General features: G+C 42.4%; 1 protein-coding gene across 1 annotated transcript in view; it reads right to left on the bottom strand.

Moving 5' to 3' along the window:
* Positions 1-2,130: 2,130 nt before the first annotated feature.
* The window catches only part of LOC121577159, a 60,657-nt gene continuing 34,941 nt past the window's right edge, over positions 2,131-27,846 (bottom strand). Inside the window, exons 5-8 of the mRNA XM_041890934.1 lie at positions 6,763-6,819; positions 3,020-3,142; positions 2,289-2,300; positions 2,131-2,139 (exon numbers count right to left, since the gene is read on the bottom strand). Coding sequence (XP_041746868.1) covers positions 2,131-2,139; positions 2,289-2,300; positions 3,020-3,142; positions 6,763-6,819 — 201 coding nt within the window. The remainder of the gene's footprint in view (positions 2,140-2,288; positions 2,301-3,019; positions 3,143-6,762; positions 6,820-27,846) is intronic.

Below are 27,846 nucleotides of genomic sequence, written 5' to 3'. Positions count from 1 at the left end.
TTAAAGTATTGGGGATGTTTTGTTTTAGCTGTAAGCCAACAGCAAAATTAGTTGATCAGTACAGAAAGGAGGTACATGGACAACATAAAAAATATCACTACTCACCCCCTTGGTTTCCAGCAGCAGGTTAACAGTACACAGTTGTAGAACGGCCATCAGGCAGTACAATTCATAGGAGAAAGAGAAAGAGAATATTGAATATTGTGGTGCTTGTTATAGTATATGATGATTTCCTATACGAGTAAGTTACATCCTTGACACTCCCTGAGGTTGTGGTCAGAAATATTAACTCCTTGTTCGTGTTCAGTTGTAACGATCCCGGCGGTCTGAGTCGGGTCCTGTCTGGTGACGAGTGTTTCTGGTCGTAGCTCCTGTTTCCCGAGGGTTCGGGAACGCTCCGGGGAGCGCGCTTGTTTCCGCACCTGCTTCCCATCAGCAATCGGCACACCTGGGCCTAATCATCACCCTTCTTAGGGTCTGGCCCAACATCCAGTTCCTGCCGGATCGTTAGCCATGAACAGTATGTTTTGCCGGCGTATTAGCCTCAGTACTAGAGTTAGTTTTTGTTGTTTTGTTGCACCCTGTTGACCTGCCTGGTACTTACCTCCGTTTTTGTTCTCCCCACAGTCACTCGTCCGGAACCTCTACCCAACCTCTGCCTGATGGTCGGCGGCTGCCGAGCCATCATCGGATCAACCACTGGACCCTCTACAACTCCTCCACGCCGCCGCTCTGTTCCCTGGATTATTTCCCTTCACCCTTGGTTCAGTAAATAAACACTCACCTTTTGACACCACTTACCTTGTCCTGGTCTGCTTCTGGGTTCTGGCTTAGTAAACCGTGACATCAGTTTTGTCTGCATCATTTGTCAATAATGTATTCTTTTTATTATTTTATTATTTTAATAATTTAGAAAATTCATCCCACAACAGCTGGTTGTTGATAGTCAGTGCTAAGATAAAAAAAGGACAGGGGATAACCTGTCCTTTTTGTCAGATGTTCTTCTCTAATCCGGCTCTCCTGTCCCTTTGATGAAGGAGGGGAGTCTCTCTCCCTTCATCCCTCTCTCTCCCTCCATCTCTCTCTCCCTCCATCTCTCTGTCCCTCCATCTCTCCATCCTCCCTCATTTTTATTCATTATGCTAAGAAGTTTACTAACTGCTTGTTTGTTGTAGCTGAAGCGTCTGATGTCCTTAAGACCATTGTTTTTGTAAGTACTCAACTCTTTAATGCCCGAGTTTCAGTGGGAAGGAAGGGATTTGTTTAAACAGCCAGCGGACCAGTCAGATAAGAATGAATACAGACGTGTTAGCAGATAGGTGGAGGAGAGGGGCTGTCGATGCACACTAGAGAGAGTGCAGTATATTTAGTGGGGGTCTGAAGAATTTAAACCTGTCATTTGAGTCCACCTCCTGTTTCTCCATTCCTCACTGAGTCAATCAAGGAGGCCATTTGAAGAGCAGAGGAGATACACACAATATGTTGAAGTCACACTATGTTTCCTCTTCATCTGTACAGTATGGCATAGTACTGACTATTCAAGAAGGTACTATGTGTCAGCTTCCTGCCTCCTGTTTGTCTCCGGGCCTCTAGAGGTCATCTGTGTTCCCCTCTGCCTTAGTTCTTCCTCGTGTGTCCTAATTAGCTTGATCCAGGTCACCTGTGCCTTGTTTCCCCTTGTGTATTTTAGCTGTGTGTTTTCCCCTTGTTTCTCACTTGGTTATTGAGTCCTGGCTATGTGTCTCCTGCTTTGTTCCACCGTGTCTTTCCAAGTAAGGTTTTCTAAGTTATCTTTAGTTTGTTTTTCTCCCCTCGTGGAGTTATTTTGTTTTGCCTCCTGTTTTGTTAACATACCTCTTTCTGAGAAGAACTTTTGTTGGACTATTTGTGAATGGCGAAGAACCTTTGTTTTTACATTAAATCTACTGGCCTGGAGTATTGCCTTGGGTGTTTCATTTGGGTCCTACTACACCTCCTCTGTGGCTAAGGGGTATTACCCCCAGCTCTCCACATCTGAGACCGGAGTTCTAGCACGGCTTGTGACACTATGTCTTTGTTTTGGTAAGAGGACAGAGGCCAGGTTGATAGCTGCAGAACAATCTTTGCACATATACAGTATTACATATAGAATTATGGATCCTAAAACATCAAACCACAGAAATAAAACCAAACAAGAGATGCTACTGTATCTGAACTACTTTTCTATGTGCATTACCAACATAACAGATAGGTTAGGGCCAGTAAACGAGGAAGGGAGGATGGTGGGAGACATACTGTAGGCTACTTACAGTGATGAAGTCCTGGTGAGAGCATCAAACACATGGGAATAGAGTGCAAATGTTAGGCATCTGAAAAAAATATGCGTCTAATTTATTACCATACTATTTATGGTATTTATCATTACATTTGCATGTGCTCCGCATTAACTGTATTATAAGAAAATCCTTCAATATAAGTACCAGATGGCTTTCAGAGGGTCCTTATCAGAAAATCTCATCTTTAAACAAGGTCAATGAAATCAACATTGCGATCTGATAGCTTTTGTGGAGGTGAAATGGTCCATGAAAACATGATGTCTCAAGAGGGGGCGAGTCAGGCGACAAGACAGCAACTATGTGCTGGTTCAATTCATAACATACTGTGTGACAAAGCTTGATGTGATTGACTGATAAGGGCTCAAGCTAACCTTTCCGGATGTTTGTTTTTTGCCTTTCAATCTCAGTAGCCTCAGTAGCTAGATGCCCATCAACCCCATCAACAGAGGCCCTCTTATCTGAACCTAGATGAACAGATGCAGCTCCTGGGTGCCATCATGCTGAATCCTATAAGAGGCCATGTGCGTGTTTAGTGTCAATCCTATGGGAGATGGGCTTGAAAATGTGCCAATCAAATTCATGGCTTCGGATAGACCAGATCAAACAGGTTTACCCTAGTCCAGAGCCTTATATTTGGTATCTTCTTGGAGGCCAGGATGGGGTTGAGGATGAGGTAGAGGGTGAGGGTTAAGGAGAGGTAGTACTTTCTTGGAGGCCAGGCTGGGGTCCTGTGTGAGGAGCTGTCGGAGAGCAGCTGTGTTCCCCAGGGCACAGGATCGTAGCCAGTCCTTCTCCAGAGGATCCAACTGAATCCTGGGGAACACAGACTGAGAAGAGAGAGAGAGATGATCAGTAGAAATGAAACAATTAAAATATTTTTTGCTGGTAGAGTCTGACTAAAACTACACCATGCAAATATTCCCGAAAAGCTACACAATAGAATTAGTGATTTCACACCAAGAAGAGCATTTCTCAACAACTCCCGTCGTTCTTCTTGAGAAACAAAACAATCACTTTCACTCAGCCTACAACTATTTCACATCATTTTCACTACAATCCTCAGCTTTCTTCCAGAGCACACATTTTTTCATCCAGTCTGAAGTCTCTCCCGGGCTGTGTCCCAAAGTACCCTATTCCCTATATAGTGCACTACTTCACTGATCAAAAGTAGTGCACTATATAGGGAATATGGTGCCATTTGGGACACATCACAGTGCCTCTGAATCTTTCATGAGAAGGGAAGACAATCCATTTATCTTCACAGAGTGGAAAGGCTATTATCAGTGGGAAGTCAGGGAATTAGTCCCAATAGTAAACAAACAAAGCCAACTAATAAAGTAGATAAGGATCTATATGCAGGCAGGGAATCTGTGGTAGAAACGGCAGGTACTCGCTCCAGGGCTAAAGAGAGGCAACCAACCCAAATCTGGCTTAAGCTGGCAAATCAAGGTCATTGATTAACTTGAGGGGAAATCATGATTTTCAGCATTCGAGGCTGAGGCAAAGACGAATTGTCAAACACTGCTACTCTGAATAGTAGTGCATCAATCTAACAAACAGAGCGACATGAGTACCTTTGAGTGCACTCGCTTGTGCAAACCCATCTAAAAATATTTGTTTTTTTTAGGTTGTAGAATGATATTTGAACTTTTCTGAAATGAGGTTCAGTCCAACTACAGTACACCCAGGCCACAGACCTCCCTGTTATGTTTGACCTTTATCCGTGCCCGTGGGCCGGGCGGGTGGTCTGATGCCATTAGTGATGTTTATTGACCAGCGGGACAGCGTGAATGAGAGAGAACAAGAGAGCCAGGCTTTAATCAGTGGCCTGCCAGGGAGGGCCTCTTCCTCACAGTTCACCTGTTTACACTGGCCATGCAGGTGTCAGCTCCACGTTAATTATAAAACCCTGCCTCTCTACCTTTCACCCTGGGAGGTTGTCCCTCAGCCTGACAACAACACCACAGTGGGGGAAATGGTGGGAGCGGAGGGGCAGAGTTAGCTAGAGGATAGAGGGCGGGAGGGACACTTTGAAAGAAAGTGAGAGGACATACAGTATAACAAGTGAGCATAATGAGATATTGCAACGCCAGCGTAGTGGATTCGATTTCAGCTGGGGCAAACTAAACAGAGGGGGAATGAGGGAAGAAAAATTTATTCAAATGTAAAAGTATGGTTTTCATACTGTTTGTGTAACTGGAGAAGTCTCCACGTTTTTCCAAAGCCAATATACAGTAAGAGACTGTAGTAAAGTAGGCCTAATTATGGACACAAACCCCTAGTGTTATGATGAGCATCACTGTAGGGACCCATCTCTCTCACCTACCTTCTCGTGGGTACCTTTCTCTAATTACCCCAGTTCCTCTCTCCCGCACCCTCTCTCTCCCTCCATCCCTCCCTCTCTACCCCTCTTGTTCAGTTATAGGAGGTCCCCTGCTATTTCCACCGATGGCTCCTCTCAGGCCCCTGCTGCTTCCAGTCAGTGAGAGGTAGGAGGCTGTCACAGCCAATGAGCAAATGAGTCTGTGTCCCACCACGGAGGAGGACAGGAGTGATTATGGGATATCACCATGGGAACGGCGTGGGGGAAAAGAGGCTCCATTTCATCCTGATGGCAGCTCAGAATACTGATGGCCCCCCCATGCCTCACGAACACACTCTGCCTGTTAGAATGCTGTCTTATCAACACACACACACACACCCAGGAACATGCACACACTGGTACACATTTCACACACACACACACACTTTTACATATACACACACAAAACCATGCACATACAGTGCCTTTGGAAAGTATTCAGACCCCTTGACTTTTTCCACATTTGTTACGTTACAGCCTTATTATTAAATTTATTAAATCATGTTTTTCCCTCATCAATCTACACCCAATACCCCATAATGACAAAGCGAAAACAGGTTTGTCGAAATTTTTGTAAATGTATTACAAATTAAAAACAGAAATACCTTATTTAGATAAGTATTCAGACCCTTTGCAATGAGACTCGAAATTGAGCTCAGGTGCATCCTGTTTCCATTAATCACCCTTGAGATGTTTCCACAACTTGATTGGAATCCACCTGTGGTAAAGTAAATTGATTGGACATGATTTGGAAAGGCACACATCTGTCTACATAAGGTCCCACAGTTGACAGTTCATGTCAGAGCAAAAACCAAGCCATGAGGTCGAAGGAATTGTCCGTAGAGCTCCGAGACAGGATTGTGTTGAAGCACAGATCTGGGGAAGGCTACCCAAAAATCTCTGCAGCATTGAAGGTCCCCAAGAACACAGTGCCCTCCATCATTCTTAAATGGAAGAAGTTTGGAACCACCAAGACTCTTGCTAGAGCTGGCCGCCTGGCCAAACTGAGCAATCGGGGAAGAAGGGCCTTGGTCAGGGAGGTGACCAAGAACCCGATGGTCACTCTGACAGAGCTCCAGAGTTCCTCTGTGGAGATGGGAGAACCTTCCAGAAGGACAACCATCTCTGCAGCACTCCACCAATCAGGCCTTTATGGTAGAGTGGCCAGACGGAAGCCACTCCTCAGTAAAAGGCACATGACAGCCCGCTTGCAGTTCGCCAAAAGGCACATAAAGACTCTCAGACCATGAAAAACAAGATTCTCTGGTCTGATGAAACCAAGATTGAACTCTTTGGCCTGAATGCCAAGTATCACATCTGGAGGAAACCTGGCACCATCCCTACGGTGAAGCATGGTGGTGGCAGCATCATGCTGTGGGGATGTTTTTCAGCGGCAGGGACTGGGAGACTAGTCAGGATCGAGAGAAAGATGAACGGAGCAAAGTACAGAGATCCTTGATGAAAACCTGCTCCAGAGCGCTCAGGACCTCAGACTGGGGCGAAGGTTCACCTTCCAACAGGACAACAACCCTAAGCACACAGCCAAGACAACGCAGGAGTGGCTTCGGGAAAAGTCTATGAATGTCCTTGAGTGGCCCAGCCAGAGCCCGGACTTGAACCCGATCGAACATCTCTGGAGAGACCGAAAAGTAGCTGTGCAGCAACGCTCCCCATCCAACCTGACAGAGCTTGAGAGGATCTGCAGAGAAGAATGGGAGAAACTCCCCAAATACAGGTGTGCCAAGCTTGTAGCGTCATACCCAAGAGTAAATGGTCTGAGTACTTATGTAAATGTAATATTTCCGTAAAAACCTGTTTTTGCTTTGTCATTATGGGGTAAAAAACAATTTAATCCATTTTAGAATAAGGCTGTAACGTAACAATATGTGGAGAAGGTAAAGGGGTCTGAATACTTTCTAGTTAATACAAAAACACGAACACTTTCTCTTTCTCTCTTGCTCTCTCAAACGCCTCTCTTTCTATTTTGTAAACACACACTCACACAACGTTTTTGGGTAATGCATAGACAGGTCGTTACTCTCTTATGTTGGAATAGAATACATGGCTGCAGAATGCTGAGCATACCATGACAGAGGATGCAGCCACACTTCTGGTATCTTCTTCCTGGCCATATCCCTCACTCTAAAACAGAAGAAGAATCAGGAGTTAGCATAAGCATCAGAGATTTAGTGATTTTTTTATTGCAACATTTGTGGCAAATAACAGTACCATTTCCATATTGTCAATTATAGGATATTTTGACAAAAACACCTCTGTGCTTAAATTTGTGGGAATGAACCTCCCTTAGGGAAAAGCAAAAGAGGGAATATATAATGAATCTATTAAAATCCTAAAATGATTCTCTAAATTCTAAAAGGCTTCCCAAAACACAGAGACGAAACTGCTTTCATCTTCAAACGGACATCTTTATTTCCAGTCTACAGTCAGATGAGACTAAGGTCAGGTCTCTACTGATTAATGAGGAAGCTTGATTTTTGGTTTAATTCTTTCAAATATTTTGTTTCATTTCTACTGATCATCGCTCCCTCTCTCTCTCATTACTATGCTGTGTGATTACCTTCAGAAATATAAACAAACTAGAGCACACGTTGTGTTGTTGGGGTAAGCTGTCAATGAGGAGTTTAATCATTGTATTTCAAGATGGAGGACTTTAGTAATATACTTCTTATAGCTTAAGTGAGCACACAGGGAAGGAAGAAAAAACCTAAGGAGGACGTTTTTTTCCCTGTTGGATTGTTATTAATATTATAGGAATACTACACTCAAAAACGATCTTTCATGTGATGCAGAATGCATCATCAAGGCAAGTTTTGCTCTGTACTGAAAGTGCTCCATCTTGAAAACTTGACTAATGACATGCATAATTTTTTGGTATTGTATTAATAGCGGACTTATGAACAAAATACTAACAGATGTAGTATTCCTTTAACATGCCCACTCCTGCTCTACCCTACTGGATGTTACCTTATCCCCCCATCCTGTCAATTCTAACTGCTCTTTTCCCAACAGTACCTCTATTTTCAGATGTGAAATGTACCAGCTCGATTTGGCATTGATGTCACTTTTTGTGATGACAGTTTTTGTAAACGGCATCTATCAAAAAAATAAAATAATAATCAGGAAAAAAGACCCAAGGGGGTAGAGAAGACCAAGAGTTCTTGAGTAGCCCGCCATAACACTCCCTCCCATATCCATCCCCCAATTCTCTCCGCAGCATGACAGCATCATCGCAGTAACCCCTAGTGTTATGACGGACACTTGCTTGCTGTTTTGAAATGGACACAATGGCAATGCTTTGTCAGAGAGGGAGGGGGATATATCCCAGGAGAGAGAGGGAAGGAGGGTTCCTCCACTTTCCCCATTAGCAACCTAAGAACAGATTTTCAGTGTGAAAATTACATCCATTTATTCCAGAGGTGAATTAAAGGTAAACAACTTTTTTTAAATAACAGGCGCAACGTCATAGAAAAACTGAAGATTTGCATACATTTATATTTTTAAGGTCTCAGCGCAGACATACACACACACACACAACAGAAAATATTTTCTATTTAGGGAATAATGCTCTATGAATTCACACTCTTTAGTGGGAATTTGGCTTTAATTTCTTTATGGTGATGGGTTACCAGGACATCATTAGAGAGTCAGCCACAAACAAAAGGGAAAAATATTCACCAAACCAAGGAATGAGGAAATATAAATACTTGACATGACCTCTACTCCTTTTCTCCACACAACATCACCATCCAGCCTTCCTTCTTTTCACATTCACAGCCTCTAAATATGGGCCAATGAGATAATAAAATACACTTCCTCTGTGTTGATACATGAATGGGTCTCCCCTCCTCTACCTCGTCTGAACAAAGTGACCAGCTCTTAGCATAACAAAGCCATTGCCCAGCCTGCCCTGCACTTCCACTCCTCTATCTGTTCTAAACACGGCGTTTCACTTTCTCTTCTTTCTCCTCCCTCGCTTCAAACACAATGAGAGCCCCCTTTGGATGCACTGACAGCTCAAGAGGCAGAAGGGGGCATCTGACCTCTCTTCCATTCAGGAGTAGAGGAGTAGCTAGTCTCCCTTTTTGTGTTTCAATCGGCTGGATAATTAGCCGTGTGCTTACGGGCCACTCGATTCCTTCAAGGAAACTCTACATTCTGCTTGAGCAATTATGAGAGATGCGTATGAAAAGGAGGGACTTTGTAGAATACAAAAGAAAGAAGAATAGTTAAAGGACACAGAGAAAACGAGAGCGAGATAGCAAGAAAAAGAGAGAGTCAAGGTGAGTATTATGAACATATTATACAACCACAATCTAAACAGGACAAGAGCCTGGTCCCTTCATATGTCAAAGAGGTGTGTTATACACTGAGTGTACCAAACATTAAGGACACCTGCTCTTTCCATGACAAAGACTGACCAGGTGAATCCAGGTGAAAGCTATGATCCCGTATTGATGTCACTTGTTAAACCCACTTCAATCAGTGTAGATGAAGGGGAGGAGACAGGTTAAAGAAGGATGTTTAAGCCTTGAGACAATTGAGACATGGATTGTGTATGTGTGCCATTCAGAGGGTGAATGGGCAAGACAATTGAGGCTGTTCTGAGGGCAAAAGGGCAACTCAATATTAGGAATGTTTTGTACACTCAGTGTATATCAGTGCTGTGTCCCCTCACCAACCTATACAGAAAAAAACAATATTGACCCAAAGGAGCCTGAGAGATCAACATCCCTTTTCCATCATCAAAGCCATTTAATGACTGATGTGACTGTTTTCAGCTTTTCTCATTGTCAAAAACAAAAGAGAAAACATCCAACAATGAAGACATTATTTTGCAGTAACAAGAGAGATAAAGGCAAGCTATGTAATTTCAGCAACCTAAAGTTCAGGTTTTATCAAGAGCCTCAAAAGACAAGCCTTTGATCATCCAATTAAATGTAATTAGCTGTCTTGTCCATCATAGTGTTTTCATCTTATTTGATTCAGGTTATTAGCAGCAACATTAATGAAAAATAATTCAGAGATAAAATAAAATAAAGAGTGTTGTAGTAGAGAGGGTTTTTTCTTATAATCTATACGATTTTATAGCCAATTTCCATTTCTAAGGAATTCACATCGGGAACACACGAGGGAGTGAATTATTTACTTTGCTTATGTCCCAAATATGTCCCAAATGGCACCATATTCCCTACATAGTGCACTACTTTTGACCAGAGCCCTATAAGCTCTATTGCACTACATAAGGAGTAGGGTGCTAGTTGGGATGCAATCGATAACAACAGAAACCCATGAGGGCACTACTTCCCTTTACTTACTCTTATTAAAATCTAATGTCAGCCCTGCAGTCATGATTTAATAATTCAGTCTGAAAATTAAATGTTCTAAACAGTTTAGTGAGATGGAAAGGAAAAAGTGGGGGCTTACAGCCTACTCTCTAATCATACAGTAGTTAGGGAAGTCCATTTTCGCTGAGGCATGTCTAAGCTATGTCTATGCTACTAACGAGGATATCAAGATTAATTCTCACACATTTCCTTTGGTATAATGTCCAAGGTGATGGCACTGGCTCATTTGCCACAATAGTGAAGAATGTCATTTGAGCACCATTTATAAATAATTAATTTACAGTGTTAGTAAAGGAATGGAGGTTTACTTATAATTATAGTAAACATTTTAATTATTTCTGAATACTGAGTCTGATTTAACTACAATAATACATCAAGGTAACAAGTTATAAGTTGAAGACAATGACTGTTATGAATCAAGCATATCAACAGTAGTTATTCCTTCTTTGTTGAGGATTTCAATTTATGATTTGTAATTGAAAAACCCCTCCAGCACCAAGAGGCAATGTAAACAAAGCAATGCCCCCCTAAAAAAAACACTCCTGAAAGAAATGACGCCAATAGCTCTTCTGGTAACTAATGAAAAATGTCTGAGACATTAACATATTCATTGAGATTTTGACAACAGAGCTGCAGCAGTGATGAGCATATTCAAATCGGGCTTTCAGGAATGCTCAAGGAGCTAAATTAAATGAGAGGGAAAGACGAAGATAACAGTACCGTCAGCACGTACACTAGGGTCAGACCACACGCTTCTGGAGTTTAGAAAAAAGCACTTATCTCAAACCAGAGAACCCACAGCTTATGTCATCTGCCCTTCCATTCAGAGGCTCTAGCGTATGATTGTTTGAGGAATGAAAAAGCCATTTTGGCGTCGGCGGGCGTGAAACAGAGCACCTGTTCTGTAGCATGGCCCCGCGTTGTCAAAGCCTCCGAGGGTCACCAAGGTCAGGGGAATTATGATTTGACGAGCGCTCTGCCCGATGTCTGAAACAACGATACAGCCTCGCTGCTCATTGGAGAGGTGCCATGGTTCCATTTTCCCAGCTGACCTCTGGATAAAGCGGTCCTTTTTTCTGCGATAATGAAACTGGATAGCTCTGAGGTGAGACATGAATGTTTTGTTAACAAAGGAATATCTGTGTCGTTTGGTTAGAGAGGTACATCTTGGGAAGATGGGGGTCTTGGTGTGTGAGAGCCTCACCTAGGCCAATCTCTTACAGCTTGTCGTGGCTTTATCAGACTGGGCCCAGGTGCCATAAATGCAATAGGCTATCAACAAAATGGATGCTGTCAAGAAGAACGGAATCGATGGCAGAGAAAGCATCTGAATGCTATTCTGATATGTACTTTACAGCTCGCTTTACATAACACTGTAATAACAATGACATTTTTATTTTTTTATTTTCTATTTAACCTTTATTTAACTAGGCAAGCCAGTTAAGAACAAATTCTTATTTACAATGACGGCCTACACCGGCCAAACCCGGACGACACTGGGCCAATTGTGCGCCGCCCTATCGGACTCCCAATCACGGCCGGTTGTGATACAGCCTGGAATCGAACCAGGGGGTCTGTAGTGACGCCTTAACCACTGAAATGCAGTGCCTTAGACCACTGCGCCACTCGGGAGCCCATATCACCTGTCAAGACAAAGTCACCATGAGAGTAGCTGGAGGGGTGCTCTCATCATCTAGCTCCATAATGAGACAGGGTGCAGGCCAGGCAGCAGGCTCTTAGCCAGCCTGCCAGCTTTATGTCAGCCCCTAGCACAGTCAGTGTAGCCAGCTCAGTTTTCCCCATTGAGACCATGTCTGAGCCTCGGTCAGCCAAAACTAAACATGGCGGTGTTCACCTTAGCAATCTCACTGGAATAAAGACCTCCATTCCTGTCATTATCCCCCTACAGTCGATTGACGCACCGGTGCGTCAATCTAAGTTACATAACAAAACAATCCCCATCAAAATCCATCAGTTTAAGCTAGAGATATCAGTGTTTTTGTATTGGATGCGTCTTAATCCACCACATCCGCCAGTGTCGCACTTCCGCCTCTGTGGTGAAAGGTGGCAGAGCTAGAGCGGTGTTTGTCAGACCATGAGATACGGTTTGACCAACAAACTATTATGACCACTATATGGAAAGGGGAGACTCTCACGATGGTGTCAGGAGACTAGTCTGAAGTCGGTACCTTCGATGTCAAATCAAATGTTATTGGTCACATACACATATTTAGCAGATGTTATTGCGGGTGTAGCGAAATGCTTGTTTTCCTAGCTCCAACAGTGCAGTAGTATCTAACAATTCACAACAATACACACATCTCAAAGTAAAATAATGGAATTAAGAAATATATTAATCTTAGGACGAGCAATGTCGGAGTGGCATTGACAAGAATACAGTAGAATACAGTATATACATATGAAATTAGTAAAACAGTATGTAAACATCATTAAAGTGACCAGTGTTTCCATGTCTATGTACATAGGGCAGCAGCCGCTAAGGTGCAGGGTTGAGTAAGTGACCGGCTAGTGACAGTGACTAAGTTCAGGGCAGGGTACTGGGTGGAGACCGGCTATTGATGGATATTTAACGATCTGATGGCCTTGAGATAGAAGCTGTTTTTTAGTCTCTCGGTTCCAGCTTTGATGCACCTGTACTGACCTCTCCTCCTGGATGATAGCGGGGTGAACAGGCCGTGGCTCGGGTGGTTGATGTCCTTGATGATCTTTTTGGCCTTCCTGTGACATCGGGTGCTGTAGGTGTCCTGGAGGGCAGGCAGTGTGCCCCCGGTGATGCATTGAGCATACCGCACCACCCACTGGAGAGCCCTGCTGTTGCGGTCGGTGCAGTTGCCGTACCAGAAGGTGATACAGCCCGACAGGATGCTCTCAATGGTGCATCTCTAAGTTTGTGAGGGTCTTAGGGGCCAAGCCAAATTTGTTCAGCCTCCTGAGGTTGAAAAGGCACTGCTGCGCCTTCTTCACCACACTGTCTGTGTGGGTGGACCATTTCAGATTGTCAGTTATGTTTACGCCGAGGAACTTGAAGCTTTTCACCTTCTCCATTGCGGTCCCGTCGATGTGGATGGAGGCGTGCTACCCCTGCTGTCTCCTGAAGTCCACGATCACCTCCTCCCTGTAGGCTAACTCGTCATTGTTGGTAATCAGACCTACTATTGTTGTGTCGTCTGCAAACTTGATGATTGAGATGGAGGCATGTGTGGCCACGCAGTCATGGGTGAACAGTACAGGAGGGGGCTGAGCATGCCTTGTGGGCCCCTGTTTTGAGGCTCAGCGTAGTGGAGGTGTTGTTTCCTACCTTCACCACCTGGGGACAGTTAATCAGGAAGTCCAGGACCCAGTTGCACAGGAAGGGGTTCAGACCCTAGGCCCCAAGCTTAATGATGAGCTTGGAGGGTACTATGGTGTTGAAGGCTGAGCTGTAGTCAATGAACAGCATTCTTACATAGGTATTCCTCTTGTCCAGATGGGATAGGGCAGTTTGCAGTGCGAGGACGATTGCATCGTCTGTGGATCTATTATGACAGAAGTGAGTGCTACGGGGTGAAAGTCATTTAGTTCAGTTACCTTTGCTTTCTTGGGTACAGGGACAATGGTGGACATCTTGAAGCATGTGGGGACAGTAGACTGACAGATTGATAGGGAGAGATTGAATATGTCCGTAAACACTCCAGCCATCACGTCTGCGCATGCTCTGAGGTGGCAGCTAGGGATGCCGTCTGGGCCGGCAGCCTTGCATGGGTTAACACGCTTAAATGTCTTACTCACCTCGGCCACGGAGAACGAGAGCCCACAGTCCTCGAGAGGGGGCCGCGTTGGTGGCACTGTGTTATCATCAAAGTGGGCGAAGAAGGTGTTTAGTTTGTCTGGGAGAAAGACATCAGTGTCTGGTTTTCCCTTTGTAATCCGTGATTGTCTGTAGACCCTGCCACATATGTCTTGTGTCTGAGCCGTTGAATTGCGACTCCAATTTGTCTTTGTACTGACGTTTTGCCTGTTTGATTTCCTTACGGAGGGCACGCACTGTTTGTATTCAACCATATTCCCAGTGACCTTGCCGTGGTTAAATGCGGTGTTTCGCGAATGCTGCCATCTATCCACGGTTCTTCTTCTTCTTCTTCTTTAAAGTTTTATGGCAGACTACACCTATTGCTGTATTGCCGCCACCTACTGTACGGGGTATTGAAAGAAAACAACAATAACATATTCAAAAAATATACAAATACAAAATACAAAAATAAATCAAAACAACCATCCCACTCCTTCAGTCACATTCAAATCACATCACTACACAGGCTCAGGTGCCTACGAGGATTGAGCATTCATCGACAGGATTCCTTGTAATGCCTCTGCAGAAAAGTTCCTGAGTCCCAAAAAACACTCAGCCACACTCACAATTATGCTTATTTTCTCCAATTTCCTCTCCGTTTGCGCTGTGCAGTTGATAACCAAAGTCCACCTTCTTAACATAGAACATGTCAGGATCCCTCTGTTGACAAGGAACATCATCTTGTGTCTCTACTCCTACTACCATTACGTGTTCAACTTCAAGCCTTTCTTCCACTCTTCTCAATGTCTCTGGATAGGAGACATTCTGGACAGCCCTTATTCTTGCCACCTCAGTCTCCTTCACCCTAACAGGACACTTCAGAAATTCGGGTGCATGTTTACCACCACAATTGCAGCATTTAGGCTCAGCTGGCATATAATACTCCTCCTGTCTACATACACTTGACACATGTCCATCACCAAATAATGTACATTTATCACACTGCATGGGTTTGGGCACGAAAGCTCTCACAGGGAATCTCATATAACCCAAATACACGTGAGAAGGGAGAGACTTCATCAAAAAACAATAGAATGGATGGAGAGGGCTTCCGCACTCCAGCTACCATGCGGGTCAGTCGTTGATCCAATTTGGTACGCATATCCTTTGCATTTACACTACCGGTCAAACGTTTTAGAACACAGTTTTCTTTATTTTGTATTATTTTCTACATTGTAGAATAATAGTGAAGACATCAAAACTATGCAATAACACATATGGAAGTGTTAAACAAATCAAAATATATTTTAGATTTGAGATTCTTCAAATAGCCACCCTTTGCCTTGATGACAGCTTTGCACACTCTTGGTAATCTCTCAACCAGCTTCATGAGGTAGTCACCTGGAATGCATTTCAATTAACAGGTGTGCCTTCTTAAAAGTTAATTTGTGGAATTTCTTTCCTTCTTAATGCGTTTGAGCCAATCAGTTGTGTTGTGACAAGGTAGAGGGGGTATACAGAAGATAGCCCTATTTGGTAAAAGACCAAGTCCATATTATGGCAAGAACAGCTCAAATAAGCAAAGAGAAATGACAGTCCATCATTACTTTAAGACATGAAGGTCAGTCAAAATTGAACATTTCAAGAATGTTGAAAGTGCAGTCGGAAAGCCATCAAGCGCTATGATGAAACTGGCTCTCATGAGGACCGCCACAGGAATGGAAGACCCAGAGTTACCTCTGCTGCAGAAGATACGTTCATTAAGAGTTACCAGCCTCAGAAATTGCAGCCCAAATAAATGCTTCACAGAGTTCAAGTCACAGACACATCTCAACATGAACTGTTCAGAGGAGTGTATGAATCAGGCCTTCATGGTCGAAATTGCTGCAAAGAAACCACTACTAAAGGACACCAATAAGAAGAAGAGACTTGCTTGGGCCAAGAAGCACGAGTCCAAATTGGAGATCTTTGGTGCCAACCGCTTTGTCTTTGTGAGATGCGGTGTGGGTGAACGGATGATGTTCACATGTGTATTTCACTTAACCAGCATGGCTACCACAGCATTCTGCAGCAATACACCATCCCATCTGGTTTGAGCTTAGTGGGACTATCATTTGTTTTTCAACAGGACAATGACCCAACACACCTCCAGGCTGTGTAAGGGCTTTTTATCAAGATTTTGTTGCATTACAACCTGTCATTTAAATTGATTTTCATTTGGATTTCATGTAATGGACATACACAAAATAGTCCAAATTGGTGAAGTGAAATGAAAAAAATTACTTGTTTCAAAAAATTCTAAAAACTAAATAATGGAAAAGTGGTGCGTGCATATGTATTCACCCCCTTTGCTATGAAGCCCCTAAATAAGATCTGGTGCAACCAACTACCTTCAGAAGTCACATAATTAGTTAAATAAAGTCCTCCTGTGTGCAATCTAAGTGCCACATGATCTCAGTATATATACACCTGTTCTGAAAGGCCCCAGTCTGCAACACCATGAAGCAAGAGGCACCACCAAGCAACCGGCACCATGAAAACCAAGGAGCTCTCCAAACAGGTCAGGGACAAAGTTGTGGAGAAGTAAAGATCCGGGTTGGGTTATAAAAAAATATCAGAAACTTTGAACATCCCAAGGAGCACCATTAAATCCATTATTAAAAAATTGAAAGAATATGGCACCACAACAAACCTGCCAAGAGAGGGCCGCCCACCAAAACTCACGGACCAGGCAAGGAGGGCATTAATCAGAGAGGCAACAAAGAGACCAAAGATAACCCTGAAGGAGCTGCAAAGCTCCACAGCGGAGATTGGAGTATCTGTCCATAGGACCACTTTAAGACGTACACTCCACAGAGCTGGGCTTTACGGAAGAGTGGCCAGAAAAAAGCCATTGCTTAAAGAAAAAAATAAGCAAACACGTTTGGTGTTCGCCAAAAGGCATGTGGGAGACTCCCCAAACATATGGAAGAAGGTACTCTGGTCAGATGAGATTAAAAGTTAGCTTTTTGGCCATCAAGGAAAACACTATGTCTGGCGCAAACCCAACACCTCTCATCACCCCGAGAACACCATCGGCAGGGACTGGGAAACTGGTCAGAATTTAAGGAATGATGGATGGCGCTAAATACAGGGAAATTCTTGAGGGACACCTGTTTCAGTCTTTCAGAGATTTGAGACTGGGACGGAGGTTCACCTTCCAGCAGGACAATGACCCTAAGTATACTGATAAAGCAACACTTGAGTGGTTTAAGGGGAAACATTTAAATGTCTTGGAATGGCCTAGTCAAAGCCCAGACCTCAATCCAATTGAGAATCTGTGGTATGACTTAAATATTGCTGTACACCAGCAGAACCCATCCAACTTGAAGGAGCTGGAGCAGTTTTGCCTTGAAGAATGGTCAAGAATCCCAGTGGCTAGATGTGCCAAGCTTATAGAGACATACCCCAAGAGACTTGCAGCTGTAATTGCTGCAAAAGGTGGCTCCTCAAAGTATTGACTTTGGGGGGGTGAATAGTTATGCACGCTCAAGGTTTCTGTTTTTTTGTCTTATTTCTTGTTTGTTTCACAATAAAACATATTTTACATCTTCAAAGTGGTAGGCATGTTGTGTAAATCAAATGATACAAACCCCAAAAAATCTATTTTAATTCCAGGTTGTAAGGCAACAAAATAGGAAAAATGCCAAGGGGGGTGAATGCTTTCTCAAGTCACTGTAAGTAAAAAATACTTTGAAGTACTACTTAAGCTGTTTATTCGGTATCTGTACATTACTATTTGTATTTTTGACATCTTTTACTTCGCTACATTCCTAAAGAAAATAATGGACTTTTTATTCCATACATTTTCCCTGACACCCAAATATACTTGTTACATTTTGAATGCTTAGCAGGACACACTTGTCAAGAGAAGATCCCTGGTCATCCATACTGCCTCTGATCTGACTCACTAAACACGAATGCTTCGTTTGTAAATTATGTCTGCGTGTTGGAGAGTGCCTCTAGTTATCCGTAAATTAAAAAAACTAGACAATTGTGCCGTCTGGTTTGCTTAATATAAGGAATTTGAAATTATTTATAGTTTTACTTTTGATACTTAAGTACATTTTAGCAATTACATTTACTTCTGATATTTACAACCAAATACTTTTAGACTTTTACTCAAGTAGTATTTTACTGGGTGACTTTCGATTTTACTTGAGTTTTCTATTAAAGTATCTTTACTTTTACTCAATTATGACAATTGGGTACTTTTTCCACTACTGCCCACACATTCCGCAAAGGTGGAGGTATTGCTAACATTTATGATAGCAAATTTCAGTTTATGCAGAAAAATATTACTGCATTTTTGTCTTTTTAGGTTCTAGTCATGAAATCTATGCAGCCTACTCAATCACTTTGTATCGCTACTGTTAACAGGCCTCCTGGGCCATATACAGTGTTCGTCACTGAGTTCCCTGAATTACTATTGGATCTCGTAGTCATGGCAGATAATATTTTTGGTGACTTCAATATTCAGATGAAGAAGCCCACAGACCCACTCCAAAAGGCTTTTCGCTTTGCCACAATCATACCCTGGATCTAGTTTTGTCCCGTGGAATAGATATTGTGGATCTAAATGTTTTTCCTCATAATCCTGGACTATCGGACCACCATCTTATTATGTTTGCAATCAAAACAAATAATTTCCTTAGACCCCAGAGTGAGTATGGTAGTGTACTAAACAACCAAAGATTTCAAGACTAAAGGCTGGTTTATACTACATCTATCGACATGTCTGTAGACAGTTGACGCAGTGACATCATGAACATTCTATTGTCGTCCGACATCAAACTTGTCATTGTCGTTATGAAAAAGTATAAACATAAAACAACAGGATGCAGCCTGGTGGTCCAAAATAGCATAACTGGTGTATTTTAATACCAATAAACCCATCCGTTTAAAAAATGAATTTAGTATATGTCAATGTAGCAAACCAGGCAACTAAAAGCAACTTTCTAAACAATGTTTTGGTCCGTTTCTAGCTTGTTAGCTAGCTAGCTAACGTTAAGTTAGCTGGCTAGCCATTTCAAATAATGACCATATCTTTTGGCTGACAAGATTGGTGCAGGTCATGTTCTTCTTCACATTATCGTCTCTGGTAAACACACACTATATCAAATCAAATCAAAGTTTATTTGTCACATGCACAGGATACAGAAGGTGTAAACGGTACAGTGAAATGGTTACTTGCATAGTGGAGTCTTTTGTTTAGACATGTAGCTAGCTAGCCAGCTAAACAATTAACCATAATCCCAACTCATAATGTTACTACCCTGCATGAATCTGCTGGTAGCTAAAGCTAACCAACCAGCTAGGTTCAATGTTAGCTAGCTAGCTAACATTAGACTATAACTAGCAATGCAAATGGCTCTGAGATACGAATAATATTACGACATGGCCCCGGAGGAGATGGCTGCCGTTTTTTTACGGGCTCCTAACCAATTGTGCAATTGTGTGTGTTTTGTCACGTTATTTGTAACTTATTTTGTACTTAATGTTTCTGCCACCGTCTCTTATGACCGAAAAGAGCTTCTGGATATCAGGACAGCGATTACTCACCTCGTACTGGACATAGATTTTTTCTTCAACGAGTCGGACGCGAAGGATTTACTTCAGACACCCGACAAGGCCAAAATCCCCATCATTCGCATGAAGAAGAGAAGGAGATATTGGGGATGTAGGTCGGGGTGCCTTGTAAGGACTTGACAGCGAGTGGGTAATCTGCCTCTACCATCAGTCCTATTAGCCAACGTACAATCATTGAATAATAAAATGGATGAGCTCCGATCAAGGATATCCTACCAACGGGACATAAAAAACTGTAATATCTTATGTTTCACCGAGTCGTGGCTGAATGTGCATCGGCAAGACTCAATGAGCTGTTTAAGGCCATAAGCAAACAAGAAAATGCTCATCCAGAGGTGGCATTCCTAGTGGCCGGGGACTTTAATGCTGGGAAACTTAAATCCGTTTTACCTCATTTCTACCAGCATGTTAAATGTGCAACCAGAGGGAAAAATACTCTAGACCACCTTTACTCCACACACAGAGACGCGTATAAGGCTCTCCCTCGCCCTCCATTTGGCAAATCGGACCATAATTCTATCCTACTGATTCCTGCTTACTAGAAAAACCTAAAGCAGGAAGTACCACTGACTCGCTCAGATGACAAGCTACAGGACTGTTTTGCTAGCACAGACTGGAATATGTTCCGGGATTCTTCCGATGGCATTGAGGAGTACACCACATCAGTCACTGGCTTCATCAATAAGTGCATCGATGACATCATCCCCACAGTGACTGTACGTACATACCCCAAACAGAAGCCATGGATTACAGGCAACATCCGCACAGGGCTAAAGGGTAGAGCTGCCGCTTTCAAGGAGCGGGACTATAACCCGGACGCTTATAAGAAATCCCACTATGCCCTCCAACGAACCATCAAACAAGCAAAGCGTCAATACAGGACTAAGATTGAATCGTACTACACCGGCTCCGACGCTCGTCGGATGTGGCAGGGCTTGCAAACTATAGAGGGAAACCCAGAAGCAAGGTGCCCAGTGATGCAAGCTTCCAATTCACATACCGCCCCAACAGATCCACAGATTACGCAATCTCTATTGCACTCCACACTGCCCTTTCCCACCCGGACAAAAGGAACACCTACGTGAGAATGCTATTCATTGACTACAGCTCAGCATTCAACACCATAGTGCCCTCCAAGCTCATCACTAAGCTAAGGACACTTGGACTGAACACCTCCCTCTGCAACTGGATCCTGACAGGCCGCCCCCAGGTGGTGAGGGTAGGCAACAACACATCCGCCACGTGGACCCTCAACACGGAGGCCCCTCAGGGGTGCTTGCTTAGTATCCTCCTGTACTCCCTGTTCACCCACAACTGCATGGCCACGCACGACTCCAACACGATCATTAAGTTTGCCGACGGCACGATGACGATGACACAGCCTATAGGGAGGAGGTCAGAGACCTGGCAGTGTGGTGCCAGGACAACAACCTCTCCCTCACCGTGAGGAAGACAAAGGAGGTACATCCCCTCAATTCACATTGACAGGGCTGTAGTGGAGCGGATCGAGAGCTTCAAGCTCCTTGGTGTCCACATCACTAAGGACCTATCATGGTCCAAACACACCAACACAGTCGTGAAGAGGGCATGACAACGCCTATTGCCCCTCAGAAGGCTGAAAAGATTTGTCATGGAACCTAAGATCCTCAAAACGTTATACAGCTGCACCATCGAGAACATATTGACTGGTTGCATCACCGCTTGGTATGGCAACTGCTCGGCATCCGACTTGGCCAGTTTAATGACTTAACAACCGGTCGTAAATACCGTGCAGACTTTCTCTTCCTTGCCATGAAGTATTGGGAGAAAGGACCCCTTTGTTAACACAGAGATTCTTCCTGCCAAAACTCCAACATCCAAAAGTGGATAATGAAACAATATTAGTTATGAGGTTTGCATCTAATTGTTGTATGAAACAAATGATTAAGTATAATAATACTTTTGTGAAGATAACAATGGGATTTTAGCATTCTAAATTAGATAATTGTCTTCCACATTAACTTATGCTCAGTCAGTGGCCACGCCCAGTTGAGCACAAACATGATGGAACGCCCTCTTTTCTACCCAAGTATAAAACCCCTCGTGATGAAATTCACACCAGACCAACAGACTACGGTGTAAGCCGGATGATGCAAATGGTTGAATTCCTACCAGACCAGGAAGCGTGAAGCTGTGGCTACACGGCTTAAAATGGTTAGACCAGAAAGACCAGAAAACATGAGTGGCGATTGCACATTTGAAATGGTGAGAAACTCTGGAACTCTCAATCTCTACACAAGAATAGGAAATGAACTATACCGTAGCATTACCAGTCTGCAACTGGCATGTATATATGTCTAGAGAACTTTCACTAAAGACACGAGTTGGGAAGGACAATCCCTCTCCGACAACCGTTGGTACATCTGAAGTATCTATCTAACAGATCAACTGTACGAACTACAGGGTACGCTGAAGTATCCATTCTAACCACCACTACGACCAGAAACTCTACCAAGGACATTGGGATCTCTGGTGGGCAAACCAGTGTCCTACATAATCAACTAAACTATCAAAGACAGCTACACGTAAATACATGTTGCATTTCTAATCCAAATGAGCAGTTATTAGGGTGCTAAGCATTTGTATCTCCGTGAGCGTAGCTTACAAATGTCCGATAGGTGAATTCTTTGTCTCTCCCCCCCAACTCTCTCTGAATCCGCCATCGTATTATAACCAAACTGTCCTGTTTTGTTAGTCCGCTAGACTGTATTTACTGTATAATGTTAGTGTGTTTTATATATTCTGGAATTGTTATTGAGTTAGTTAGTAATTAAATAATTGAGCCAATTTGTGTATTGCTGATTCATCAATAAGGTTAGGGTTCTTGCAGGTTCAAGGATTATGTGACATTCAGAATGAGACTGATAAGAGGTAGTTAATTAATAAGTGACTGTTATCGATATATAACATATATATCTTCTAAGAGTTTAATTCGGGAGATGGTAACTTGTTAAACAACTTCTTCCGTGGTGCCCCAAATTCCTAATGAGTTAATTGTTACATGATTAATTTAATCGAGTGACAATTAAACATAGTTAGTTGATTCGATAAATTACAGTCATCATATTAATGAAAGTCACGTCACGACAACATTGACTCAGTACCGGTACCCCTTGTATATAGCCTCAATATTGTTATTTTATTGTGTTCATATTTTTCCTTTAGTTTATTTAGCTAATTTTTCTTATTTACTTTTTAAAAACTACAGAGGATGGGGGCGCACCCCTAAAAACTAAACACATTTGTCACAAGAAGCTAGCTCCCTGGTGTACAAAAAATACCTGACCCCTGAAGCAAGCATCCAGAAAATTGGAATGGAAATGGTGCACCACCAAATTGGAAGTCTTCTGACTAGCTTGGAAAAACAGTACCGTGCAATATCGAAAAGCCCTCACTGCTGCTTGATCAGCCTACTTTTACAACCCAATTGAGACATAAAAACAATCCAAAATGTATTTTTAATACTGTCGCAAAGCTAACTAAAAAGCAGCATTCCCCAAGTGAAGATGGCCTTCACTTTAGCAGTGATGAATTCATGAACTTATTCTACGAAAAGATCATGATCATTAGAAAAAGAATTTAAGGATTCTTCTTTCAACATGCGTATTTTTCCAATACTGAGACCACACTTGTGAAGGTGGTAAATTACCTTTTTATGGCATCAGACCAAGGTTCTGCTTCTGTCCTCGTGCTCCTGGACTAGGGTTGAATGGCGGGAACCCGGTAACTGAGATTTACCGGGATTTCCCGTGATAAATAACTGTGAGAAACTGGTAAATTATAATACATTATTTATATGAACAGCATGGAGTGAAATGGAACTGTTAAATTAAATGCAATGTCTAAATCTGGCTTCTCTACGGCCTCTGCATGATGAATCAACACTCAGGATGGGGACAGATAGCCCATCTCAGTATGGAACGCAGTTCACAATGCATGTAGACCAACGTATCATCTCATCATGGTAACTTTGTTATTGTGACAAGAAGACCTACATTTGCTGCAGCATAGCCTATGCTACAGTAATATAAAGACCGAATGCGCGTCTAATTTACACATCTTGATCTGGCTTTCGGGGGTCACCTTGTTTTTTAATTGTAAAGATATATTTTTTATTTATTGCAGCTGCAGTTTTAAAACAGCATATCACTCAAATATTATTTCTTTAAATCAGTTCACGTGCCAGCACTCTCTTGCAGTCTTTCTCTCTCTCTCTCCATCAACTCCATTCAAATTGCATCCAAAATAGATCATCCTGTTCTAGATTGATACTGTATATAGCCCTATACAGTTGAAGTCGGGTGTTTACATACACTTAGGTTGGAGTCATTAAAACTCGTTTTTCACCCTCTCCACAAATTTCTTGTTAACAAACTATAGTTTTGGCAAGTCGGTTAGAACATCTACTTTGTGCATGACACAAGTAATTTTTCCAACAATTGTTTACAGACAGATTATTTCACTTATAATTCACTGTATCACAATTCAAGTGTGTCAGAAGTTTACATACATTAAGTTGACTGTGCCTTTAAACAGCTTGGAAAATTCCAGAAAATTATGTAATGGCTTTAGAAGCTTCTGATAGGCTAATTGACATCATTTTAGTCAATTGGAGGTGTACCCGTGGATGTATTTCAAGGCCTACCTTCAAACTCAGTGCCTCTTTGCTTGACATCATGGGAAAATCAAAAGAAATCAGCCAAGACCTCAGAAAAAATATTGTAGACCTCCACAAGTCTGGTTCATCCTTGGGAGCAATTTCCAAACACCTGACGGTACCACGTTCATCTGTACAAACAATAGTACGCAAGTATAAACATCATGGGACCATTCAGCCATCATACCGCTCAGGAAGGAGACGCTTTCTGTCTCCTAGAGATGAACGTACTTTGGTGCGAAAAGTGCAAATCAATCCCAGAACAACAGCAAAGGACCTTGTGAAGATGCTGGAGGAAACAGGTACAAAAGTATCTATATCAACAGTAAAACGAGTCCTATATCGACATAACCTGAAAGTCCGCTCAGCAAGGAAGAAGCCACTGCTCCAAAACCGCCATAATAAGCCAGACTACGATTTGCAACTGCACATGGGGACAAAGATCGTACTTTTTGGAGAAATGTCCTCTGGTCTGATTAAACAAAAATAGAACTGTTTGGCCATAATGACCATTGTTATGTTTGGAGGAAAAAGGGGGTTGCTTGCAAAGGAAAAAATAAGTTAAAGCTTGGTCGCAATTCGGTCTTCCAAATGGACAATGACACCAAGCATACTTCCAAAGTTGTGGCAAAATGGCTTAAGGACAACAAAGTCAAGGTATTGGAGTGGCCATCACAAAGTCCTGACCTCAATCCTATAGAAAAGTTGTGGGCAGAACTGAAAAAGCGTGTGCGAGCAAGGAGGCCTACAAACCTGACTCAGTTACACCAGCTCTGTCAGGAGGAATAGGCCAAAATTCACCCAACTTATTGTGAGAAGCTTGTGGAAGGCTACCCGAAACGTTTGACCCAAGTTAAACAATTTAAAAGCAATGCTACCAAATACTAATTGAGTGTATGTAAACTTCTGACTCACTGGGAATGTGATGAAAGAAATAAAAGCTGAAATATATCATTTTCTCTACTATTCTGACATTTCACATTCTTAAAATAAAGTGGTAAATCCTAACTGACCTAAAACAGGGAATTTTTACTAGGATTAAATGTCAGGAATTGTGAAAAACTGAGTTTAAATGTATTTGGCTAAGGTGTATGTAAACTTCCAACTTCAACTGTATATACACTATTACTCTTTCAGGTAATACATTAAATGCAGTATTAGCCTTATATTTAGCTAATTAATGATGGATTATGCATAATAAGCTTCTAATTTATAGCCTCTGTCGCTTGCGCAATACGAAGCACCTGTGCTCCTCTGGCCTCTCTTCTTAAAAAACAATCCTTAGCTCTTGGAGTCCCATGCAGGAAAAGCTAGACTAGAATAGCTTGCTGGACATTATTTTGTAAGCATTTCTTATAGCAATAGATTATTCGAATAGGGACGCAAGCTCTTTTTTGCTGAATGTTAAATACAGCAGCCAATAGAACTCACGGATAGTTTGAAAGAAGAGTGAATGCGCAATGGCAGTAGGCTATAGCAGTTATTTATTCAGACCCATAACCATTCAATCTTTGTAAGAGAAGTGAAAGTGTGCTGCATTTAATTCTAGTCCGATGTAATTAGAATAATGAAGATATGGATAATGAAACTTATTTCATTTAACTGTTGAAAGCGAGGAAGGAATGAAGCAACAATAGAGAGAGAAAGAGGAGATAGGCTAATAACGTTAAGGGATATATTATGAAAGGTACTGTATATATATGCATTAGCCTACTAATTATACAAATAAGCCCTATTATATTTCAACATTAAAATCAAATTCGCTGGCCTATACTTTTAACTTTGTAGGCCGCATGTGCTGCACCAGAATCGCAAGTTTTCTTCTGCTTTATCATGGTTTGAACGATGTGCGTAATTCCCATCAATAGAATACAGTATAATACAGTACATTAATACAGTTCACACTCAAAAAGATTAGCCTACTGGAGCTAGTTTAATTTGTTTACCCAAGAGAGCATACATAGTATATCTAGCTACATCTATGGGCTTTTATGTTTTTCTGTCGTGCATAATGTGCAGTAGCCCATATATGTATTGGATAACGGCAAAATCATTTGGGATTTCTTTGGGCTTGGGCTCATTAAATGTTGTAATGTAGGGCTCAAAAAATGTATTTAATATATGGCTCATCAGGCTCAGGTAGCATCAGGTTTGAATTTTCATGCTGATCAGAGCTCTAACAAAATCCAGACATATTTATATGCTTTATAATGCTTTTGAATGACACTTCCGGTGTTGGCAGGAAATACCGGGTTACCCGGGAGAAAAGTGACTTATTATCGGGATGGAATATTTGTAAAATAGTGGGAAAATATTCAACCCTATCCTAGACCTTAGTGCCGCTTTCGACACCATCGATCACCACATTCTTTTGGAAACCCTAATTGGTCTACTCGGACAAGTTCTTGCTTGGTTTAGATCTTTTGTCTGAAATATGTCAGTTCGTCTCTGTGGATGGTTTGTCCTCCGACAAATCAATGGTAAGTTTCGGTGTTCCTCAAGGTTCCGTCTAGGACCACTATAGTTTTCACTATATCCAGTGCATTCGGAAAGTATTCAGACAACTTTTTCCACATTTTGTTACGTTACAGCCTCCTCGATCCTCGATCCTGACTAGTCTCCCAGTCCCTGCTGCAGAAAAACATCCCCACAGTATGATGCTGCCACCACCATGCTTCACCGTAGGGATGGTATTGGCCAGGTGATGAGCGGTGCCTGGTTTCCTCCAGACATGACGCTTGGCACTCAGGCCAAAGAGTTCAATCTTGGTTTCATCAGACCAGAGAATCTTGTTTCTCATGGTCTGAGAGTCCTTTATGTGCCTTTTGGCAAACTCCAAGCGTTCTGTCATGTGCCTTTTACTGAGGAGTGGCTTCCGTCTGGCCACTCTACCATAAAGGCCTCATTGGTGGAGTGCTGCAGAGACGGTTGTCCTTTTGGAAGGTTCTCCCATCTCCACAGAGGAACTCTGTAGCTCTGTCAGAGTGACCATTGGGTTCTTGGTCACTTCCCTGACCAAGGCCCTTCTCCCCCGATTGCTCAGTTTGGCCGGGCGGCCAGCTCTAGGAAGAGTCTTGGTGGTTCCAAACGTCTTCCATTTAAGAATGACGGAGGCCACTGTGTTCTTGGGGACCTTCAATACTGTATACATTTTTTGGTACCCTTCCCCAGATCTGTGTCTCGACATAATCCTGTCTCAGAGCTCTACGGACAATTCCTTCGACCTCATGGCTTGGTTTTTGGTCTGACATGCACTGTCAACTGTGGGACCTTATATAGACAGGTGTGTGCCTTTCCAAATCATGTCCAATCAATTGAATTTACCACAGGTGGACTCCACTTTGTAGAAACATCTCAAGGATGATCAATGGAAACAGGTTGCACCTGAGCTCAATTTTGAGTCTCATAGCATAGGGTCTGAATACTTACGTAAATAAGGTATTTCTGTGTTTAATTTTTTTGAAATGTAGCAAACATTTCTAAAAACCTGTTTTCGCTTTGTAATTATGGGGTATTTAATCCATTTTAGAATAAAGGCTGTAACGTAACAAAATGTGGAACAAGTGAAGGGGTCTGAATACTTTCTGAATGCACTGCATGCTACCTCTTGGTGATGTCATTCAGAAACACAATGTAAACTTTCCATGCTATGCAGACGACACACAGCTGTCCATTTCGATGAAACATGG

The sequence above is a fragment of the Coregonus clupeaformis genome, unplaced genomic scaffold, assembly GCF_020615455.1.
Source record: "Coregonus clupeaformis isolate EN_2021a unplaced genomic scaffold, ASM2061545v1 scaf0038, whole genome shotgun sequence".
NCBI classification, from domain to species: domain Eukaryota; kingdom Metazoa; phylum Chordata; class Actinopteri; order Salmoniformes; family Salmonidae; genus Coregonus; species Coregonus clupeaformis.
Note: the sequence above shows the minus strand (reverse complement) of the source record. Positions and strands in the feature narration are given on the sequence as shown.